General features: G+C 50.4%; 1 protein-coding gene across 2 annotated transcripts in view; it reads right to left on the bottom strand.

Moving 5' to 3' along the window:
• The window catches only part of UBE3D (ubiquitin protein ligase E3D), a 1,125,452-nt gene extending 1,106,119 nt beyond the window's left edge, over positions 1-19,333 (bottom strand). Inside the window, exon 1 of one of the 2 annotated variants that reach the window (XM_078648129.1) lies at positions 19,217-19,333. In XM_078648129.1, coding sequence (XP_078504255.1) covers positions 19,217-19,314 — 98 coding nt within the window. In that variant the 5' untranslated portion in view covers positions 19,315-19,333. The remainder of the gene's footprint in view (positions 1-19,216) is intronic. The other variant, XM_078648130.1, reaches the window with a different exon arrangement.
• Positions 19,334-21,758: the final 2,425 nt, after the last annotated feature.

A 21,758-nucleotide genomic window follows, 5' to 3' on the forward strand; every position in this document is an offset into this window, starting at 1 on the left:
AACCACAATACTATTAGAAGTCAAGAGTTCTTGTTAAAAAGGCTTAAATCAAGGTTCTGTGCGAGTCGGTAACCCAGTCCGGCTACAGCGTTGCTGAAATAACACAGAGACTATCAAATCCAGTGGACCGCGTCAGTCCGGGCCCACTCAAGTGTCGACAGACTCGGTCACAGTACATTTACTTGATGCAGCAGGCACAGGCTTGCGAGCCGGTACCAGAGTTCGTCGCGTTGCAGAAAAGAAGCGTTGCAGGACGCGTTGTCCCTCGATGCGGTGCAGGCAATGGCCCGTTGACGGAGTCGGTGGGTCCGAGGCGTACGTTGCAGGGCGAGACGTGCTTCGTTGTGGAGCTTGCAGCTGGAGTTCGGGAGCTGGCGTCGATCAGTACGGACAGCGGTACGAGTCGGGCGGTGCGTCGCGAAGCGTGCGAGCGGTGCCCAACTCCAATGCGTTCACAGGACTCGAAGTCAGCAGCAGGGACTGCGTCAGTCAGACCAGTATGAGTTGGTGTAGCGAGGCGCTGCACGTCGCGGTGTCCACAAGTCGCGGTGCGGGCAACGGCTCGGTGGCGGCGTCAGGACGGAGTCGGTGAGCCCAGAGCTTGTGTTGTTCTATGCGGACGTTGTTCGATGCGGTGCCTACAGGAAACCGGGCCGGTCGTGAGAGTCGGTCACTGCTCCCTGCCTCTGTAGCCACTGAAACAGCGTTTCCAGCAGCAATCCATAAAGGCTGGTGAAGTCTACTGGTCATCAGGCTTCAGTCAGGGGGTAAGCTCTTTTCCAAGCCCTTGGAGATCCTTCACAAGTTCAAAATAAAGCACACAAAGTTCCTTTCTCCTTCCTTTGGCAGTCAGGCAACCACTGCAGGCCAATCCCCCAAGCAGCACTTCAGCTTAGGGATAGTCTCTCCTCAGTTTCTACAGGTTCCTCTCCTCAGCAAAGGTTTCTTCTTGTAGTCCAAAAGTGATCTAATTTCTTGGGATCAGGGTCCCAATATTTATATCCCAAAATGCTTTGTCCTCTGAGGGTAGAGAGGTATTTGCCTAATTCAAACCAGTTCCGGAGCACTCTGTTTACATGACTCCTTTCCTTTCACAGTGCAGGGCAAAAATATCAGACACCCCACAGGAGGTGGAGCCAGCATTGAGGAAAGAAAGCACAGCCTTGGAGAACTTTGTTGATATGATTCCTTCTCTTCTTTCACAGTGCAGGGCAGAGACATCACACGCACCACAGGGGGTGGAGCCGGCATTGTGGAAGACTGGCATAGCCCTATTTAGGTCCCGGGTGCAACTCCTCCCACCTATCAAGATGCAGATCTCTCTATTAACCTCTGGGCTGACTCATTCTGTCTTCTGGAATCCCCCAGCCCTGTCACTCACAAACTCCAGACAAGGAATACACAACCTAGCAGAGGTAGGCTTGGAAAGTTAGACAAGAAAATACCTACTTTCTAAAAGTGGTATTTTCAAACACAGAATGTTAAAACCAACTTCACTAAAAGGTGTATTTTATCTTTCTGAGTTCAGGCATACTTAACTCGAATTTCTACCATGTTCCCTGAGTCAGTTAGGGTTATAAAATGTAATAATCTAACTGCCTGTTCTGACCTATGGAGAACAGGTAACCTTGCAATAATGAAAAAAACGAAAATGGCTGCAATTCACTATTAGGACATGCCACACACACTAGGGCATGTCCTACCTTATACTTACAATGCACCCTGCCCTTGGGCCTACCATAAGGGTGTCTGATATGAAGAAAAGGAAAGGTTTAGGGACTGGTAAGTGAGTGAACTTGCCCAGTCAGCATGGCAGTGCCGGACTGCACACAGGCTCCACAATAGCAGGCCTTAGACACATTTTACAAGGCTGCTTCTGTGGGTGGCACAACCAGTGCTGCAAGCCCACTAGCAGCATTTGGTTTACAAGCCCTAGGCACCCCTGGTGCACTGTACTAGGGTCTGACAAGTAAACCAAATCAGCCAATCATGGAATCACGAATACATTAATTTACAATAGGGAGCACTTGCACTGTGGCACTGGACAGCAGTTGCACAGTGCCCGAAGCATCTAAAACCAGCAAAAATACATGAGGCAACAACAAAAATGTAAGGGAGACCCACGCCAATGGTGCCAGGTCTAACACGTGTCCCCTCCAGCTGAAATATGGGAGAACTACCCTACCTCCTGGGAGTTCTCATCACTAAGGCGGAAAAATCTGGACAGACCATCAGCGTTGGCGTGTTCTGTACCAGGGTGGTGTTCCACCGTAAAGTCAATACCTTGTAGGGAAATGGACCACCTCAACAGTTTTGGGTTCTCGCCCCTCATCTGCATTAACCATCTGAGGGGCCTGTGGTCTGTCTGAACCCGGAAGTGAGTCAGGCATACTAAACTCTAATTTCTACCATGTTCCCTGAGTCAGTTAGGGTTATAAGATGTAATACTCTAACTTCCCATTCTGGCCTATGGAGAACAGGTAGCCTTGCAATAGTGAAAAACGAAAATGGCTCTAATTCACTATTAGGACATGCCACACACATCAGGGCATGTCCTACCTTATACTTATAATGCACCGTGCCCTTGGGCATACCATAGGGGTGTCTGATATGAATAAAAGGGAAGGTTTAGGGACTGGCAAGTGGGCGCACTTGCCCAGTCAGCATGGCAGTACCCGACTGCACACATGCTCTGCAATGGCAGGCCTTAGACACATTTTACAAGGCTGCTTCTGTGGGTGGTACAACCAGTGCTGCAAGCCCACTAGCAGAATTTGGTTTACAAGCCCTGGGCACCCCTGGTGCACTGTACTAGGGTCTGACAAGTAAACCAAACCAGCCAATCATGGAATCACAAATTAATACATTAATTTACAATAGGGAGCACTTGTACTGTGGCACTGGACAGCAGTGGTACAGTGCCCAAAGCATCTAACACCAGCAAAAATACATGAGGCAACAGCAAAAATGGAAGGGAGACCCACGTCAATTGTGCCAGGTCTAACAGTTCCCCTATAACAGTAGGGCCTCCAATGCAAGAGGACCTGAGACTGAGAGCAGCATTCACAAGTTGGTCCTTCCTGCACCATTTCTCAGTATTGCAAAATGTGGCAGGTATTGCTGTCACGCATGCGCGGAAAATCTAACAGCGTAACCCTGAATGTGCTGATTTATATTTTGCAAAAAGAACAATTGATGGACAGAATGCAGAACAATGTCATACATTCCCCCAGTGCAGAGATCTGGGCCTAAATCCATCGTTTTTTTTGGTCACCATGCCATTCCAGTTTGGACCAAGCCATATGCAAATCAGTCTTGACCCTGCGCCCAATGGGGAAAGTCCAGCCCAAACTGCTTGGCCAGGTCCTCCCTGGACTGGAAACAAGCATCCTAGGACCACTTTTTGGCTTTCAGCCCCCATCAGCCAGGATAGCTTGACTTCAGTGGCATGAAGAGCACGTGACTCACGTCTGAGCATACCCGTCCCACTCGGGGTGACAAATGCAAAAAGAACAATTGATGGACAGAATGCAGAACAATGTCATACATTCACCCCAGTGCAGAGATCCGGGCCAAAATCCATTGTTTTTTTGCTCACCATGCCATTCCAGTTTGGACCCAGCCATATGCAAATCAGTCTTGACCCTGCACCGAATGGGAACAGTCCAGCCCGAACTACTTGGCCAGGTCCTCCATGGACTGGAAACAAGCATCCTAGGACCGGTTTCGGGCTTTCAGCCCTCATCAGCAAGTATAGCTTGACTCCAGTGGCATGGAAAGCACGGGACTCTCGTCTGAGCATACCAGTCCCACTCAGGGTGAAAATTGCAAAAAGAACAATGGATGGACAGAACGCAGACAATGTCATACATTCACCCCAGTACAGTGATCTGGGCCTAAATCCATAGTTGTTTTGCTTGCCATGCCATTTCAGTTTGGACACAGCCGTATGCAAATCAGTCTTGCCCCTGCGCCCAATGGGAACAGTCCAGCCCTAGCTGCCAGGCCAGGTCCTCCCTGGACGGGAAACAAGCGTCCTAGGACCGGTTTCGGATGCTTGTTTCCGGTCCAGGGAAGACATGGCTTGGCAATTCGGGCTGGACTATTCCCATGAGGCACAAGGTCAGACTGATTTGCATATGGCCATGTCTGAACTGGGGTGGAGGAGTGAGCTAAAGATTGATGATGGATTTAACCCAGATCAGTTTACTGGGGGTGAGTGCTTGCAATGTTCAACACTCCGTCTATCATCCCCTTTGGTTTTGCTTTGTTCGCCCTAAGTTGGCAGGGTATGCCCAGACATGGGTCACTTGCTCACTTTGCCACTGGATTCAAGAAAGCCAGGCTGATGAGGGTTATTAACCCGAAACCGGTCCCAGGATGCTTGTTTCCGATCCAGGGAAGACATGGCATGGCATTGCAGGCTTGACTGTTCCCATGAGGCACAGGGTCAGACTGATTTGCATATGGCCATGTCTGAAATGGGGTAACGGAGTGAGCTAAAGAATGAAGATGGATTTAACCCAGATCAGTTGACTGGGGGTGAGTGCTTGCAATGTTCAACACTACGTCCATCATCCCCTTTGGTTTCGATTTATATTTTGCAGCACTGTAACTGAACCCAGTGCTTAATTTGAAACAAGTATTTGCAATGCAATAGGTCTCGCATTTGCGAGAGATTAAGCTATTGGCATTGTAAATGACAATGCCTTAAATTTATCTGTTTTAATAATTAACACATAAATAAAAGGTATTGTCATTTACAATGCTAATAGCTCAAACCTCGCCGTTGCCGAAACCCCGCGCATCCGCAGAGCCAGAGCGGATGGAAGAGCCTTCACCTACATCGCGGCAAAGACCTGGAACAAGCTCCGGATCAACATCAGATGCTCCCCAACTCTGCACACCTTGAGGAAGAGCCTCAAGACCTGGCTCTTCGGCTGACTCTGAGCTGCCCCCCTCTGGCCTCCCAACACCATGGGACCCTCATGGGTGAGTAGCGCGCTTCACAATTCCCTGATTGATTGATTTCATTTTAAATAAGAGGCCACCATTGTCCTCGGCTGCTTGAAAAGTGAAATCGCGCTTGGCATGTTAATGCTGCAGGAAAGCATGTCATGCTTGCAGTAGGAGTAACTCATAAAATAAAATAATACTTACAGACTAAACAAGACACACAGTGTAACAACAGAAGTAAAAGGGCCACTCCTCATGGGAGGTTACAAATGAAGACAAGGCGGTAGTAAGGAGGGACTAACAAGACTATCAACAAATTAGAAGCCAGCATTTACGAAGGACATTGACAAAATCCTATGACAAATATAGGTGGAGAGTGGGCAGGGCTTCAAGTCTATACTCAAATACAGCATGCCTCATAGAGCAGAGCATGCGATGCCCAGGCTCGACCTAAAAACTCTTGGTGTCACGATCCAAGGTAATTCTCAAGAGGTCAATGTAACTTGCTCCAGGCACTGCCGCTGCGAACAACACTTAATTTCAGTACCAACTCAACTACTAATCATCACACTCCTACCTCCACTATCTTTTTCAACCCAAATAACAGACTCACATGTCCACCGCTCAAATTGTCATATTTTCCTATACTAATTCACCACTAATCCTTTTTGGGTTCCGGAGTAGCGTGCTACTCTCTAAACAGTGCTTCAACACAACGTCAGGGGTAGTAAGTGCTATATAAATGTGATTACAATTACAATACAGCCCATTCTCTATGCATTAATGCATGTGCATTGCTGTGAAGCTAGGATCCTGTTTGATATCTTCCGACCTAGCATTGTTCAGATGAGTGGTTCACACAACACTTATTTACAAGCCTCTTGCTCCATCTGTCGGTCACTTTTTCCCACATTAAACGTGACCAACTGGCGGTGCAAGGGGCTTGTAAATAGCCCCTTCGTTTTTTCAAAAACTTGTACCGATCTTCGCCTTCACAATCATATTCATCTCTTTCTTCTACCTTTTGCAAAGTGTTCTAGACGCTCATCTGTGCACGTGCTTCATGCAACCCTGACAGTAGCAAAACAATAATGAAAATTTTGTAGTACAAGAATACTTGTGACGGAGAGCTATGAGTGAGATGCAAAATTGAACCTGTATTATGAACCATCACATATGCAAGAATATTGCCTCTCTAGTTATAGTTACATGCATAGAGCATGTGAAAGGTTTTTTACATTTCCGAATAATTTTGACCACGTTTAGCTAATTTTAACTAAACTTTTCACAAACATATAATTCTCAGACTTTAATCTGGCTGAATCATTCATCTATGTATATTCTCCCCTTCTTGCCTTTTGTTCCCCTACACACCCTTTCTTCTCTTTTAACAGTCGTCGCCCTCCTTTCTTGCCTTTCATCCAGTCTGTGCTACATTTCTTGCCTCTTATCCATTGCTTTGATCCCTCGCCCACCATCCCGTTCTTGCTTTTTATCCCCCTCCCGCCCTCCTTTTCTTGCCTTTTATCCCCACCACCCTCCCTTTCTGGCCTTTTATCCCCAACCTGGCCGCCCTCCCTTTCTTGCCTTTTATCCCTGCACTCCCTTTCTTGCCTTTTATCCCCACCCTCCCTTTCTTGACTTTCATCCCCTGCCTTCACTTTCTTGCTAAGTGCTTGTTAAATCTATTGTTTTTAATATAAACTTAAAAGGGGCTTACATCCCGCACCCTCTTTTTCCTGGCTCTGGCCACTAGGCCACTTCCTCTCCACTCCCATGATGCTCTTGAGGGCGCTCTTTCCTTCGTCACTGACTGTTATTGATAAAAACAGCTTATTATTCATCACAGAGGCAAAACCAGTGCAGTACCAATGCTTGTTTTTTCTGTCTGGGAGGTACTGGCGAGGATGAGAGACAAAGGGAATGACATAATGACAAAGAAAAAGGAGATAAGGACAAGCAAAAAGGGCAAAGACAATGAAAGAGATGGGTAAGAAATTTAGCGAGAGAGGAGAAAAAAGAAAGAAAGGTCATACTTGCACACTCAGGAACAGGGTTGTAGCTATTATGAATGCAACGGGTGTAATAACACGATATCCAGGAGTGTGAACGGGCCACTGTGCCCAGAGTAGCAATAGCTCCATGTTTAATACCTATCCCGGGTGGACCTGGGGGCTAGTCTCCTTGAATCATCAGATCCCATGACACAAATGCTCCTCCAATGCCATAAAAAAAACATGTTATCCAAAACCCTTTATTAGGTCTCGTGACCTATCAATGCGCATGCGCATTGAGAGAAGCGAGACTATAGGGCTTTAAACAAAGCTTAACTAACTGTGGCGATTTGGTGCTGTGCCCGTGCGCTTTTAGGTCAATGCGCAAGCGCATTGACCTAAAATGCACGTGCACAGCATCAAATCGCCAGCCATCTGTTCCCCAGCTTGGATCTCCTGGCTGCTCCTCCCCTAATTATCCGCACATCAAAGGCTGCTCCAGCCCCCTGCTTCACACTTCAAACGAATGCTACCGAGAGCATTTCCCGGCCGGCCGCTTCTAATTTCATTTCGCAAGCAGTTCCCCCTCCTCCCTCTCCTCCCTCTCCTGACTTTCTCCTGCCTGCCACACCAATCCAAACTGAGGCGCTGCTGCTCCAGTCCCTGTATTACTCCCACTCATCTATGATTAGGAATAAAAGACTGTCGGTTAAAAACAGTTTCAAGATAAAAATGGTTTCCCATTACTTTTGCAGAATGTTCTGCATTTCCTTAACTGCCTCCAACTCTCCGACTTTCACATGCACATGCCACTTTGCTGATACTGACCGAGACATGCGCTTTATAAGCAGGAAATAGAATTCTACAGGAAACAATACTACCGAAGACCATTCGAGGGTGTGAGCTCAATGCCACCTGAAGAGTACGTACAATTATTATACTTAAAGTTCAGTCAACTACCCTTGATGCACGGACAACCTTTGAAGAAAGTGAAAAGCATGTACCCTCACCCTCACTCACCCTCAACCCCTCACCCTCACTCACCCTCAACCCCTCACCCTCACTCACCCTCACCCTCACTCACCCTCAACCCCTCACCCTCAACCCCTCACCCTCACTCACCCTCACCCTCACTCACCCTCAACCCCTCACCCTCACTTACCCTCAACCCCTCACCCTCACCCTCACTCACCCTCACTCACCCTCAACCCCTCACCCTCACTCACCCTCACTCACCCTCACTCACCCTCACCGTCACTCACCCTCACCCACCCTCACTCACCCTCACCCACCCTCACTCACCCTCACTCACCCTCACCCTCACCCTCACTCACCCTCACCCTCACTCACCCTCACCCTCACTCACCCTCAACCCCTCACCCTCACTCACCCTCACCCTCACTCACCCTCAACCCCTCACCCTCACTCACCCTCAACCCCTCACCCTCACCCACCCTCAACCCCTCACCCTCAACCCCTCACTCACTCTCACTCACCCTCAACCACTCACCCTCACTCACCCTCACCCCTCACCCTCACTCACCCTCAACCCCTCACCCTCACTCACCCTCACTCAACCCCTCACCCTCACCCACCCTCAACCCCTCACCCTCACTCACCCTCAACCCCTCACCCTCACCCTCACTCACCCTCACTCACCCTCACCCTCACTCACCCTCACTCACCTTCACTCACCCTCACCCTCACTCACCTTCACTCACCCTCACCCTCACTCACCCTCACCCTCACTCACCCTCACTCACCCTCACTCACCCTCACCCTCCCTCACCCTCACCCTCACTCACCCTCACTCACCCTCACTCACCCTCACTCTCACTCACCCTCACTCTCACTCACCCTCAACCCCTCACCCTCACTCACCCTCACCCTCACTCACCCTCAACCCCTCACCCTCACTCACCCTCACCCTCACCTCACCCTCAACCCCTCACTCACCCTCAACCCCTCACTCACCCTCAACCCCTCACCCTCACTCACCCTCAACACCCTCACCCTCACTCACCCTCAACCCCTCACCCTCACCCTCACTCACCCTCAACTCACTCACCCTCACTCACCCTCACCCCTCACCCTCACTCACCCTCACTCACCCTCACCCTCACTCGCCCTCAACCCCTCACCCACCCTCACCCTCACTCACCCTCAACCCCTCACCCTCACCCTCACTCACCCTCAACCCCTCACCCTCACTCACCCTCACCCTCACCCTCACTCACCCTCAACCCCTCACCCTCACTCACCCTCAACCCCTCACCCTCACTCACCCTCAACCCCTCACCCTCACTCACCCTCAACCCCTCACCCACCCTCAACCCCTCACCCTCACTCACCCTCACTCACCCTCCCTCACCCTCACTCACCCTCACTCACCCTCAACCCCTCACCCTCACTCACCCTCACCCACCCTCACCCTCACTCACCCTCACCCTCCCTCACCCTCACCCTCACTCACCCTCAACCCCTCACCCTCACTCACCCTCACCCTCACTCACCCTCCCTCACCCTCACTCACCCTCAACCCCTCACCCTCACTCACCCCTCACCCCTCACTCACCCTCACCCTCACCCTCACTCACCCTCACCCTCACTCACCCTCACCCTCACTCACCCTCACTCACCCTCACCCTCACTCACCCTCAACCCCTCACCCTCACCCCTCACCCTCCCTCACCCACCCTCACCCTCACTCACCCTCACCCTCACCCACTCACCCTCACTCACCCTCAACCCCTCACCCTCACTCACCCTCAACCCCTCACCCTCACTCACCCTCACCCTCACTCACCATCACCCTCACTCACCCTCAACCCCTCACCCTCACTCACCCTCACTCACCCTCAACCTCTCACCCTCACTCACCCTCAACCCCTCACCCTCACTCACCCTCAACCCCTCACCCTCACTCACCCTCACCCCTCACCCTCACTCACCCTCACCCTCACTCACCCTCACCCTCACTCACCCTCGCCCTCACCCTCAACCTCACTCACCCTCAACCTCACTCACCCTCAACCCTCACCCTCACCCACCCTCACCCACCCTCACTCACCTCCACTCACCCTCAACCCCTCACCCTCAACCCTCAACCCCTCACCTCACTCACCCTCAACCCCTCACCCTCAACCCCTCACTCACCCTCACTCTCACTCACCCTCACTCACCCTCAACCCCTCACCCTCACTCACCCTCACCCTCACTCACCCTCACTCACCCTCAACCCCTCACCCCTCACCCTCAACCCCTCACCCTCACTCACCCTCAACCCCTCACCCTCAACCCCTCACCCTCACTCACCCTCAACCCCTCACCCTCACTCACCCTCACTCACCCTCACTCACCCTCACCCACCCTCACCCTCACTCACCCTCAACCCCTCACCCTCACTCACCCTCACCCTCACTCACCCTCACTCACCCTCACCCTCACTCACCCTCAACCCTCACCCTCACTCACCCTCACTCTCACTCACCCTCACTCACCCTCAACCCCTCACCCTCACTCACCCTCACCCTCACCCTCACTCACCCTCACTCACCCTCAACCCCTCACCCGCACTCACCCTCAACCCCTCACTCACCCTCAACCCCTCATCCTCGCCCTCACTCACCCTCACCCTCACTCACCCTCACTCACCCTCACCCTCACTCACCCTCACTCACACTCACCCTCACTCACACTCACTCTCACCCACCCTCACCCTCAACCCCTCACCCTCACTCACCCTCAACCCCTCACCCTCAACCCCTCACTCACCCTCACCCTCACTCTCACTCACCCTCACTCTCACTCACCCTCACTCACCCTCAACCCCTCACCCTCACTCACCCTCACCCTCACTCACCCTCAACCCCTCACTCACCCTCACTCTCACTCACCCTCACCCCCTCACCCTCACTCACCCTCACTCACCCTCAACCCCTCACCCTCACTCACCCTCAACCCCTCACCCTCACTCACCCTCAACCCCTCACCCTCAACCCCTCACCCTCACTCACCCTCACCCTCACTCACCCTCAACCCCTCACCCTCACTCACCCTCACTCACCCTCAACCCCTCACCCTCACTCACCCTCAACCCCTCACTCACCCTCAACCCCTCACCCTCGCCCTCACTCACCCTCACCCTCACTCACCCTCACTCACCCCCACCCTCACTCTCACCCACCCTCACCCTCAACCCCTCACCCTCATTCACCCTCAACCCCTCACTCACCCACCCTCACCCTCACTCACCCACCCTCACCCTCACTCACCCTCAACCCCTCACCCTCACTCACCCTCAACCCCTCACTCACCCTCAACCCCTCACTCACCCTCAACCCCTCACTCACCCTCACTCACTCACCCTCACTCACCCTCACTCACCCTCACCCTCACTCACCCTCACTCACCCTCAACCCCTCACCCTCACTCACCCTCACTCAACCCCTCACCCTCACTCACCCTCACCCTCCTCACCCTCAACCCCTCACCCTCAACCCCTCACCCTCAACCCCTCACCCTTACCCTCACTCACCCTCACTCACCCTCAACCCCTCACCCCCTCACCCTCACTCACCCTCAACCCCTCACCCTCACTCACCCTCAACCCCTCACCCTCACCCACCCTCAACCCCTCACCCTCACTCACCCTCACTCACCCTCAACCCCTCACCCTCACTCACCCTCACTCACCCTCACCCTCACCCTCACCCTCACTCACCCTCACTCACCCTCACCCACACTCACACTCACCCACACTCACACTCACCCTCACTCACACTCACACTCACCCTCACTACACTCACCCTCACTCACCCTCACTCACCCTCACTCACCCTCACCCTCACTCACCTCACCCTCACTCACCCTCAACCCCTCACCCTCACTCACCCTCAACCCCTCACCCTCACCCTCAACCCCTCACCCTCACTCACCATCAACCCCTCACCCTCACTCACCCTCAACCCCCTCACCCTCACTCACCCTCAACCCCTCACCTCACTCACCACCCTCAACCCCCTCACCCTCACTCACCCTCAACCCCTCACCCTCACTCACCCTCAACCCCTCACCCTCACTCACCCTCACTCACCCTCACCCACCCTCACCCTCACTCACCCTCACCCTCACTCACCCTCAACCCCTCACCCTCACTCACCCTCACCCTCACTCACCCTCAACCCCTCACCCTCACTCACCCTCACCCTCACTCACCCTCACCCCCCTCACCCTCTCACCCTCAACCCCTCGCCCTCACTCACCCTCACCCTCACTCACCCTCACTCACCCTCACCCTCACTCACCCTCACCCTCACTCACCCTCAACCCCTCACCCACCCTCAACCCCTCACCCACCCTCACCCTCACTCACCCTCACCCTCACTCACCCTCACCCTCACTCACCCTCACCTCACCCTCACTCACCCTCAACCTCACCCTCACCCCTCGCCCTCAACCCGCACCCTCAACCCCTCACTCACCCTCAACCCCTCACTCACCCTCAACCCCTCACTCACCCTCACTCTCACTCACCCTCACTCACCCTCACTCACCCTCACTCACCCTCACCCACCCTCACCCACCCTCACCCACCCTCACCCTCAACCCTCACCCTCAACCCCTCACCCTCATTCACCCTCAACCCCTCACCCTCACTCACCCACCCTCACCCTCACTCACCCACCCTCACCCTCACTCACCCTCAACCCCTCACCCTCGCCCTCACTCACCCTCACCCTCACTCACCCTCACTCACCCTCACTCACCCCCACCCTCACTCTCACCCACCCTCACCCTCAACCCCTCACCCTCATTCACCCTCAACCCCTCACCCTCACTCACCCACCCTCACCCTCACTCACCCACCCTCACCCTCACTCACCCTCAACCCCTCACCCTCACTCACCCTCAACCCCTCACCCTCACTCACCCTCAACCCCTCACTCACCCTCAACCCCTCACTCACCCTCAACCCCTCACTCACCCTCACTCACTCACCCTCACTCACTCACCCTCACTCACCCTCACTCACCCTCACTCACCCTCACTCACCCTCAACCCCTCACCCTCACTCACCCTCACCCTCACTCATCCTCAACCCCTCACCCTCACTCACCCTCACTCACCCTCAACCCCTCACCCTCACTCACCCTCAACCCCTCACCCTTACCCTCACTCACCCTCACTCACCCTCAACCCCTCACCCCCTCACCCTCACTCACCCTCAACCCCTCACCCTCACTCACCCTCAACCCCTCACCCTCACTCACCCTCAACCCCTCACCCTCACTCACCCTCAACCCCTCACCCTCACTCACCCTCACTCACCCTCACTCTCACTCACCCTCACCCACACTCACACTCACCCTCACCCACACTCACACTCACCCTCACTCACACTCACTCACCCTCACTCACCCTCACCCTCACTCACCCTCACCCTCACTCACCCTCAACCCCTCACCCTCACTCACCCTCACCCTCACTCACCCTCACCCTCACTCACCCTCAACCCCTCACCCTCACTCACCCTCAACCCCTCACCCTCACTCACCCTCACCCTCAACCCCTCACCCTCACTCACCCTCAACCCCTCACCCTCACTCTCACTCACCCTCAACCCCCTCACCCTCACTCACCCTCAACCCCTCACCCTCACTCACCACCCTCAACCCCCTCACCCTCACTCACCCTCAACCCCTCACCCTCACTCACCCTCAACCCCTCACCCTCACTCACCCTCACCCACCCTCACCCTCACTCACCCTCACCCTCACTCACCCTCACTCACCCTCAACCCCTCACCCTCACTCACCCTCACTCACCCTCACCCTCACTCACCCTTAACCCCTCACCCTCACTCACCCTCACCCTCACTCACCCTCAACCCCCTCACCCTCAACCCCTCACCCTCACTCACCCTCAACCCCTCACCCTCACTCACCCTCACTCACCCTCACTCACTTTCACCCTCACTCACCCTCACTCACCCTCACTCACCCTCACCCTCACTCACCCTCACTCACCCTCACCCTCACTCACCCTCACCCTCACTCACCCTCACTCACCCTCAACCCCTCACCCACCCTCAACCCCTCACCCACCCTCAACCCCTCACCCACCCTCACCCTCACTCACCCTCACCCTCACTCACCCTCAACCTCACTCACCCTCAACCCCTCACTCACCCTCAACCCCTCACCCTCAACCCCTCACCCTCAACCCCTCACCCTCAACCCCTCACTCACCCTCACTCTCACTCACCCTCACTCACCCTCACTCACCCTCACTCACCCTCACCCACCCTCACTCACCCTCACCCACCCTCACCCTCACCCTCACTCACCCTCAACCCCTCACCCTCACTCACCCTCACCCTCACTCACCCTCACCCTCACTCACCCTCAACCCCTCACCCTCACTCACCCTCAACCCCTCACCCTCACTCACCCTCAACCCCTCACTCACCCTCACCCTCAACCCCTCACCCTCAACCCCTCACCCTCACTCACCCTCACCCTCAACCCCTCACCCTCACACCCTCACCCTCACAACACATATTGTGTTACAATAGGTGTCACATTTGCGAAAGATAAAACTATTGGCATTGTAAATAACAAAGCTATTAATTTCGCTATTTTCAAAACAAGCACATAAATAAAAAATGTGTCCTTTACAATACCAATAGCTCAAACTTTCCTAATGCGAGACCTATTGCATTGCTGTGCTTCTCTCCCCTGCTGCACTCTCCTGCTCTCTAGAGATGTGGCCTAACGACCAGAGCTGCCATCTAAGTCACGTAAATACAAAACATGTTGCATTCCAAATGCTATAGGTGTCACATTCGCGAAAGTTATAACTATTGGCATTGTAAATGACAAAGCCATCAATTTAGCAATTTTAAAAACCAACAAATAAATAAAATATGTCATTTACAAGACCAATAACTCCAACTTTTCTAATGCGAGACCTATTGCATTTCCAATGCTTGTTGATTTTGGCCTGACCTCCCAAATCCTGGAGCTGAGCATTTTAAAGCTCCCCATTTACAACACTATAAAACAGTGATACTCAAAGTGCAGCACTCCTGACCATCGCTTGCGGCCCCCCAGTAGAACGACTGCACTGCACTGCTGTTTATTTGAGACAGCATTTACATTCAGAAAAATATCAAATAAGGGTGCAATTGTTTATAACAGTAGTAAAAGAGAAGAAAACAAATAAGGTGCCTTGCACTATTTCACTTTAAGAACAAATTAATGTTTATAGAAATCTTGAAACAAATGTGCAAAAAATATGATGTAATTTCTTCAGAATTCAAAAGTGTCTTTTTATTAACATGCAGACGTGTTTCACCTCAGTACAACAAATTATATGTGTATTTAGAATTATTTGTTTTAACTGATAGTTTTTAAAAAATTTATGTAGAAACATTTATGCCATATGGACAACAATAGTGAACTAAGAGGCAAGTCAGTTGTCCCATGCAACCATCTGGGTGGCCCGAGTTATTACTCATATACAAGATTATGGTTTAATAAAACAAACACAAAAGAAGGTTTGTACAGCATATATCCTGAACTAGTTTATTTCAAAGTGTTCTTATATGTCATAATGTAATTAGACCATCGTCTAGAATCACACAATTTAGCCAAGTGGGGAAGCTGTGATTGATACTAGGTTTTTGGTTTCACATTGTGCAATTTCATTTCATTCCATTCCAATGCAATAATCAAATTACTTCTTTTTTACTCTCTTAAAGCTTACCTCAAGGTGCGGGAAAGGGATAGCAATTCGGAGACAGAACACAATATTTCCAAATCTATTGCTTATTAGAGACTATGGACTTTAGAGGATAGTATGGAATGCAACACTCAGAATGACCCAATGACTCACTGATCACAACATGTTTTTCTTCCTCTATAACCATCTAAACCCCGGTCCACCGTACATTCTCCACCACCACTAAATCCCACTCCCACCATGCAGGCATCAATACGGCCCTAGGGCACACTACAGACCATACCTTGTGCCACATGGGAAAATGTCTGTAAGTACCCATGCTAGAAAACAAAAGTTTTAGCATTCGTCCACCAATTTACATCTTAAAAGGTGCGCGTTTGTACGCTGCGCTCGCCCACTCATTGACATTACGACTCCAGAGTCCTACAGATTTCTCGATAAAAAATATAGCACCCATGGTTGTAAATCATTACGTTTATTTTATTTTATGCGATTTTATATAGCGCGAACATTACCCGAAGGTGTCAGAGCACTTTACAATAGAACCAGTTGCGTTACATAAGGACTTTGGATTACATGAGTTACATAGGAGATACAAACAGAAAAAAATTGCAAATGTAAAAGGTGTAAAGTCACACAAGGAAGAGATAAAAACAGGAAAAAATTGCAAATGTACAAGGTGTAAAGTCACACAAGGAAGAGATAAAAACAGGGAAAAAAATTGCAAATGTACAAGGTGTAAAGTCACACAAGAAAGAAATAAAAACAGGAAAAAGTAGTACATGTACAAGTTGAAAGTCACTCAAGGAAGAGATACAAACAGATAAACTCTAAAATCACGTAGGAATGGTAGTAAGTATAAAAGTCCGTCCTGCCAAGCGTCACGCAACAGGTGTGACGCTCACGCATTTCAGTGCGGTGATCCGCATCACCGCACTGAAATGTACTGTCACGCATTTTACCACCTGCTGCCAGGCGCGCCACCAGCGGCGCCAGGCTGTGCCCGGGCTCTCTCTGCTGCTCCGAGGTGCGCCTGCTTCGAGTTCCAAACAGTATATCTCTCTGCACTCTGCCAGGAGATGCTGCCTGCTGTGTGTTGCGGCTGCCCTGGAAACAAGAATGCGCAATTGCGGAGCCAGTGCACGGCGCGCAGCTACTCCGAGTCAGAGATTAATCATCATACACTGCAGGGGGGCCGGGCTGCCCTCTGAGTAGAATACTGCAGCTGTCAATCTCGCAGACCGTGACACCAGGGAGCCGGGATTAAATTCGGATGTGCGGCGGTAGAGTGGCATCATGTCCGGAGGAACAGGAAGCGGCGGGGGAATCTGTGAGAGTGCAGGCTGCTTACGAGACAGTCTCTCTCATGCCAGTGCTTGCCCATCCCGTCTGTTGCCTTGAAAAGACACAGGGCCTCAGAGTCCGACTCGAGGGCTCACTCATCTCTGGCCCGCCCTGTGAACACCGACAGCCATGGTTCATGATGAGCACAGAATGTGCTGCTCCATCAGGCTACACGGTAAGCTCCCTCTTCCCCCCCACCCCACACACCCTTCCCCCCTCAGGCTCTACTCCTGCCATGCCCGAGGATCTTTAGAGATCTCTTCTTTGAAACTTCCTCACACTGCGCCATTCTCACGTCACGTGACCCACACTCGAGCCATCACTCAGGAGCATGGAAATGAGTCTAATTCAGCTCAGCATTTACACCAGTCTCAACTGGTTCCCCTCACTTTCTATATTCTTGTAGTAATATCTGTCTGGCTGCAGTGTAAGTTATACAGTACTTTTTGGAGTCCTGGAGTAGAGAGAGCCTGCATCCTCGTGACATAAGTCACTCAGCATTTACTAAATTGTTTTACTTGGGCTACGCCAGTGATATAATTATTTTTGGTGTTAGTTAGCGGAGCGCCGGGGCTAATTTGTTTAATAATGCTCCCGGCTGTCATTGACATGTATGCCTCAGTGGCGTAGTACTACTTCTTGCCGAATCAGAGGCCTGTGTGTGGCATAGTCCACGAGTCAGCACTCTTAATTTTAAATTTAGTCAGCTCATCTCTTAATTTTAAATTTAGGCCGCTCATCTGTCACGTGCTCTCTGTGCCTGCAGCATGGGTGCCCCTTATGGGTGTGAGAGGCATTCTAAGGCAGAGAGAGCGCCTCAGAACCCAAGGAAGGCTAGAGTTCCCGGTTGGCAGTGGTGTATTTAAGAGGCAGAGCGGCTCACACGTGTGTCTGTAGCCTCGGTGTGCCCTTAAGAGTGTGAGAGGCATATAGGACAGAGGGAGCGCCTCCGAACTCAGGAAGGGCTGGAGATGCCATGGGTCAGTGCCATGACGTGCTTAAAAGCAGAACCCCTCGCACATTTACACCAAAAGCACGAGCTGTACCTGCTCTCTGTGCCTACAGCATGGGTGTCCTCTTAGGAGTGTGAAAGGAATGATAGTGCGGACGGCGCCCCCCAGAACTCAGGGAGGGCAGGAAGTCCTGGGGGTCAGTGGCATGAGGTGCTTAGAAGCAGATCGCCTCACACATTCCCATCTAAGTGCCCTGCCATTTCTGGTGCTTTGCTGCACTTTTAAAATCTTCTTGGACTGGCTCGTTGCTCCAATGGGTGTAATTTCTGATATTTATATGTTTGTTCATCTCCGTTGCTTGATTTTGATCGCGAGAAAGTGTCACTCATAGTCATTTAAATGTCACTCATAATTGCAGTGAAATTATAAAAATGTCACACATAGTAATCTGAAACCTTGGCAGCTATGAAAAGTGTACTACATATACTAGTGGTTAGAATTCTATATATACAAATAAATTCACACAGGAATACATTTTAACAGCAATTTTTAAAAGACTGCCATTCGAGCTACTCTGTTTAAGGGGTAGGTTCTCAGTGAAAACGACGAAAAAAAAGTATTCAAAACAAATACATCTAGAGCAATATGCACGTAGAGTCTACATTGAAGACTGTTACAACGGGCTGACAATGTTAACCCTGTGCTCTAGAGAAAATGCACTTCTACATGGTACAGCTTGTGTCCATCTTGGAATAATGGGAGGTCTGTTCACTGGATGGTGAACAAACTTATCAGCGACAAAAGAGTTCCACTATGTTCCAATCGGAATACCATAAAGGGTGAAAATTAGAATGAGAATTTCCCCCAAAAAGTATTACGCTAAGAGAAAGCCCACTCGTGAATAGTCTATGCTAATTTGATATCAAAACGTACACTAAAATAAACAACTTCTAAAACTCTTTTTTTAAGTAATGTATTCCAAATGTTGGCTCCTATTCATGCGGTCGCACTTGTTAAACTGAATACAAACAATCCCCACTTTAAAATGGCCTCCGTATTCCCATTACGCTAACTGAAAATAGGGAGGAAGGTGTGTAATTCGGTCTTTTTTCTATGTCTACCCCTACAGACCGCAAAGAGGGAATTAGGAATCAGTTGAAAATATGTTGCGATTGACGGAGTAACATTTTACAAAGGTTCGTATTTGAGCGCATGAATCTTTACCCTAAAATTAGGAGTGCAGTCTGCGTCCGTTTCTTAATTTCCATAAACACCGCCATTTGCACGCATTCCGTGCTGCTGCAGTACACAGGAATCGACATTCAATAAACATGAACGAAGGACAAGAAGGCACGTTTATCGTGATGAACAAACCCTGAGCCTTTTACGCACCTGGCGCGCCATCTTCAAATTGGGTTTCCCAAATGTACATGGAACATTTGCATGACAGAATAATCATGTACGTAGGAGTTCTTCATTCTAAAGTGGATTTTTTTTTAATTATTACTTTAAAAGGCATAACACAAGGACATTCTGTGGTAAGAGCAGAGGCTTCTGATTATGCATTCTCCTTCTTGCCATTTATTAAACAGCAGCCAGACATGATTGTCAGTAAACCATGTCAAAATATAAAGACAGTCTATTGAGGAATGATTGAACTTCTTACTGCATGTGGGCTGGTCCCATAGCTGACAGGTTTCCAGGTCAATGTGTGACTAGTTAGACCAGTCCCCTTTTTAGGTCTCGGTAGAGTCAGCGCATGTGTTGTTCTGGCGAGACATTTAGTAAGCAGGTTTTTCAAGTGCTGCTAAAAGGCTTTTGCCGGCCACCAGCTTGCTATTACGCGCACAAGCGCGCTGTTGCTGATCTCTTTCACTTTCGCGTGCGCGCGCACACAACTCCCGTTCGCGCCTGCTGATCTCTTTCACTTTTGCGCACGCGCACACAACTCCCCTTTGCGCCCGCACGGACATTACCGGCTTGTTTGTTTAACTAACCATCTATGTTTGTCCTAATTTTTAAATGTGTCCCCCACTTTCTTAGGCAGTTGCAGCTCTTCCTTCAGAATTTGCATGAACAATTTCAGACACTGGCTTCTGTAAACACTGCTGTCGCCCTGGTTCGCTTCTTTACAGCCCACCTGTATTGAAGCTTAATGGGAAGGAACCCTTGTGCTGTTCGCATGTGCGAGGTGTTATTTGTGGTGATCGTTGTAGTGCGAATGGGCGGCTTGTAGAGTTCTAAGGACATGTGCCTAGACGAGGAATCAGTCTTCTGTTGCCAGTGGATGATACGCGTGACAGGAAATACCATTGCATCAAAAAAAAAAAATAGTTGTGTTTTTGCTTGTCACATTTTCAGTTTTGCCAGAACAGTGGCTGAGAATAGAACAGCTGCTCTTTTGTATGAAAGCTGTCTCAAGGGCGAGTGCTTGTTATAGGCATGATTCCTTTGTTTGCGAACGTTCCAGTATAAGAAAATAAAACTGTAAAATTGTATTTGAATGCAAGGCGGCACACAGGTGTTAAGAGTGTTGACTGTAAACTAAGCTCAGAGGTGTGCCAATATACATTATATTTTAGTGGATAATCGTCATGGTTTCGTTTTCCTAAGGTGATTACTGTGCGGTGAAAAATGGGCGCTCTACCTTATAAAATCGAAACAGTTAATTCCTAGAAATTAAGATTGAAGTTGGGAATGAGAATACATTTGACTCAACTGAGTATCTCATTGTTTTAACTGTCTTGCCCCAAGAGAATGTTAAGTCACTCGTCCAGTAGTATTTTATATTTTGAATGACACACCTGCCAGTGACTTGAGTCAAAGCATTTGCGGATGAAGGGGCTTTAAGTCCCTCCTTTTCCATCATGAGGCAGAAATGGGGAGGCACTTCAGGACTCAACGTTAATGTGATAGGCGCTTTTGGATTGGTTATAACTGCTTTGTACTAGAGGAGCTTTTATTGCATCTCTTACTGCCATCTGGCTTTGAGAGGATTCTGGGTGTAAGATTTCAATTTAAGGCAGGCACGACTGAGCGGTCGCCAATCATACTTAACAAGAAGCCAAGTGTTGGTGATCAGTAAAAGCTGGATTTATTGACAGGTAACAGTAGCTGGATGTATCAATGACAATCCGCTCTGCAATACTTGTCATACAGATTAACATAAGGCCCAACACTTTCATCAGGTCTAAAGATGGAGCGCTCGAGCCGACATCCTGCTCCGACACCATTGGCATGCTTTCTGATCTTTGCCTATCCTAGTTCCCGCATGTGTTGCTTCCCAGCCCGGAACTAGAAGGGCGTCTTGATGCTGGAAAGTGACTGGACTGGAAGCCAAGAGTCACCCCAACACTACACCTCCCTCCCCACCTCAGTTTATTTGTAGTCTACATTAGTCCATTAATATTATTTGATGCTCTAGAGCTTAGTATCTTGTTGGCCTTGACAGTAAGTGGAACACACAGGAGGTACGATGTGAGTGACAGAGAGACAAATTTGAGATTGCCTCAGATTGAGAGACCGAGGGAGAGAACGGAATGGAGGGTGAATGACTTCGCCATCTGAGATAGTTGAGATTTTACCTGAATTTGTCTACTTCATCTTCCTTTGCATAGTTGCTATCTGAGAGAAGTGATTCTCCATTACATAAGAGCTTACAAGGTTCTGCTTGTAATTCCAGAAGTCTGAAGAGTTTTGTACAATGTAGTTTCCATCTTGCCATGCAGTAATCCTGAAACTAGTGATATCCGTGACCACATATGCC

The sequence above is a fragment of the Lissotriton helveticus genome, chromosome 6 (genome assembly GCF_964261635.1).
Source record: "Lissotriton helveticus chromosome 6, aLisHel1.1, whole genome shotgun sequence".
NCBI classification, from domain to species: domain Eukaryota; kingdom Metazoa; phylum Chordata; class Amphibia; order Caudata; family Salamandridae; genus Lissotriton; species Lissotriton helveticus.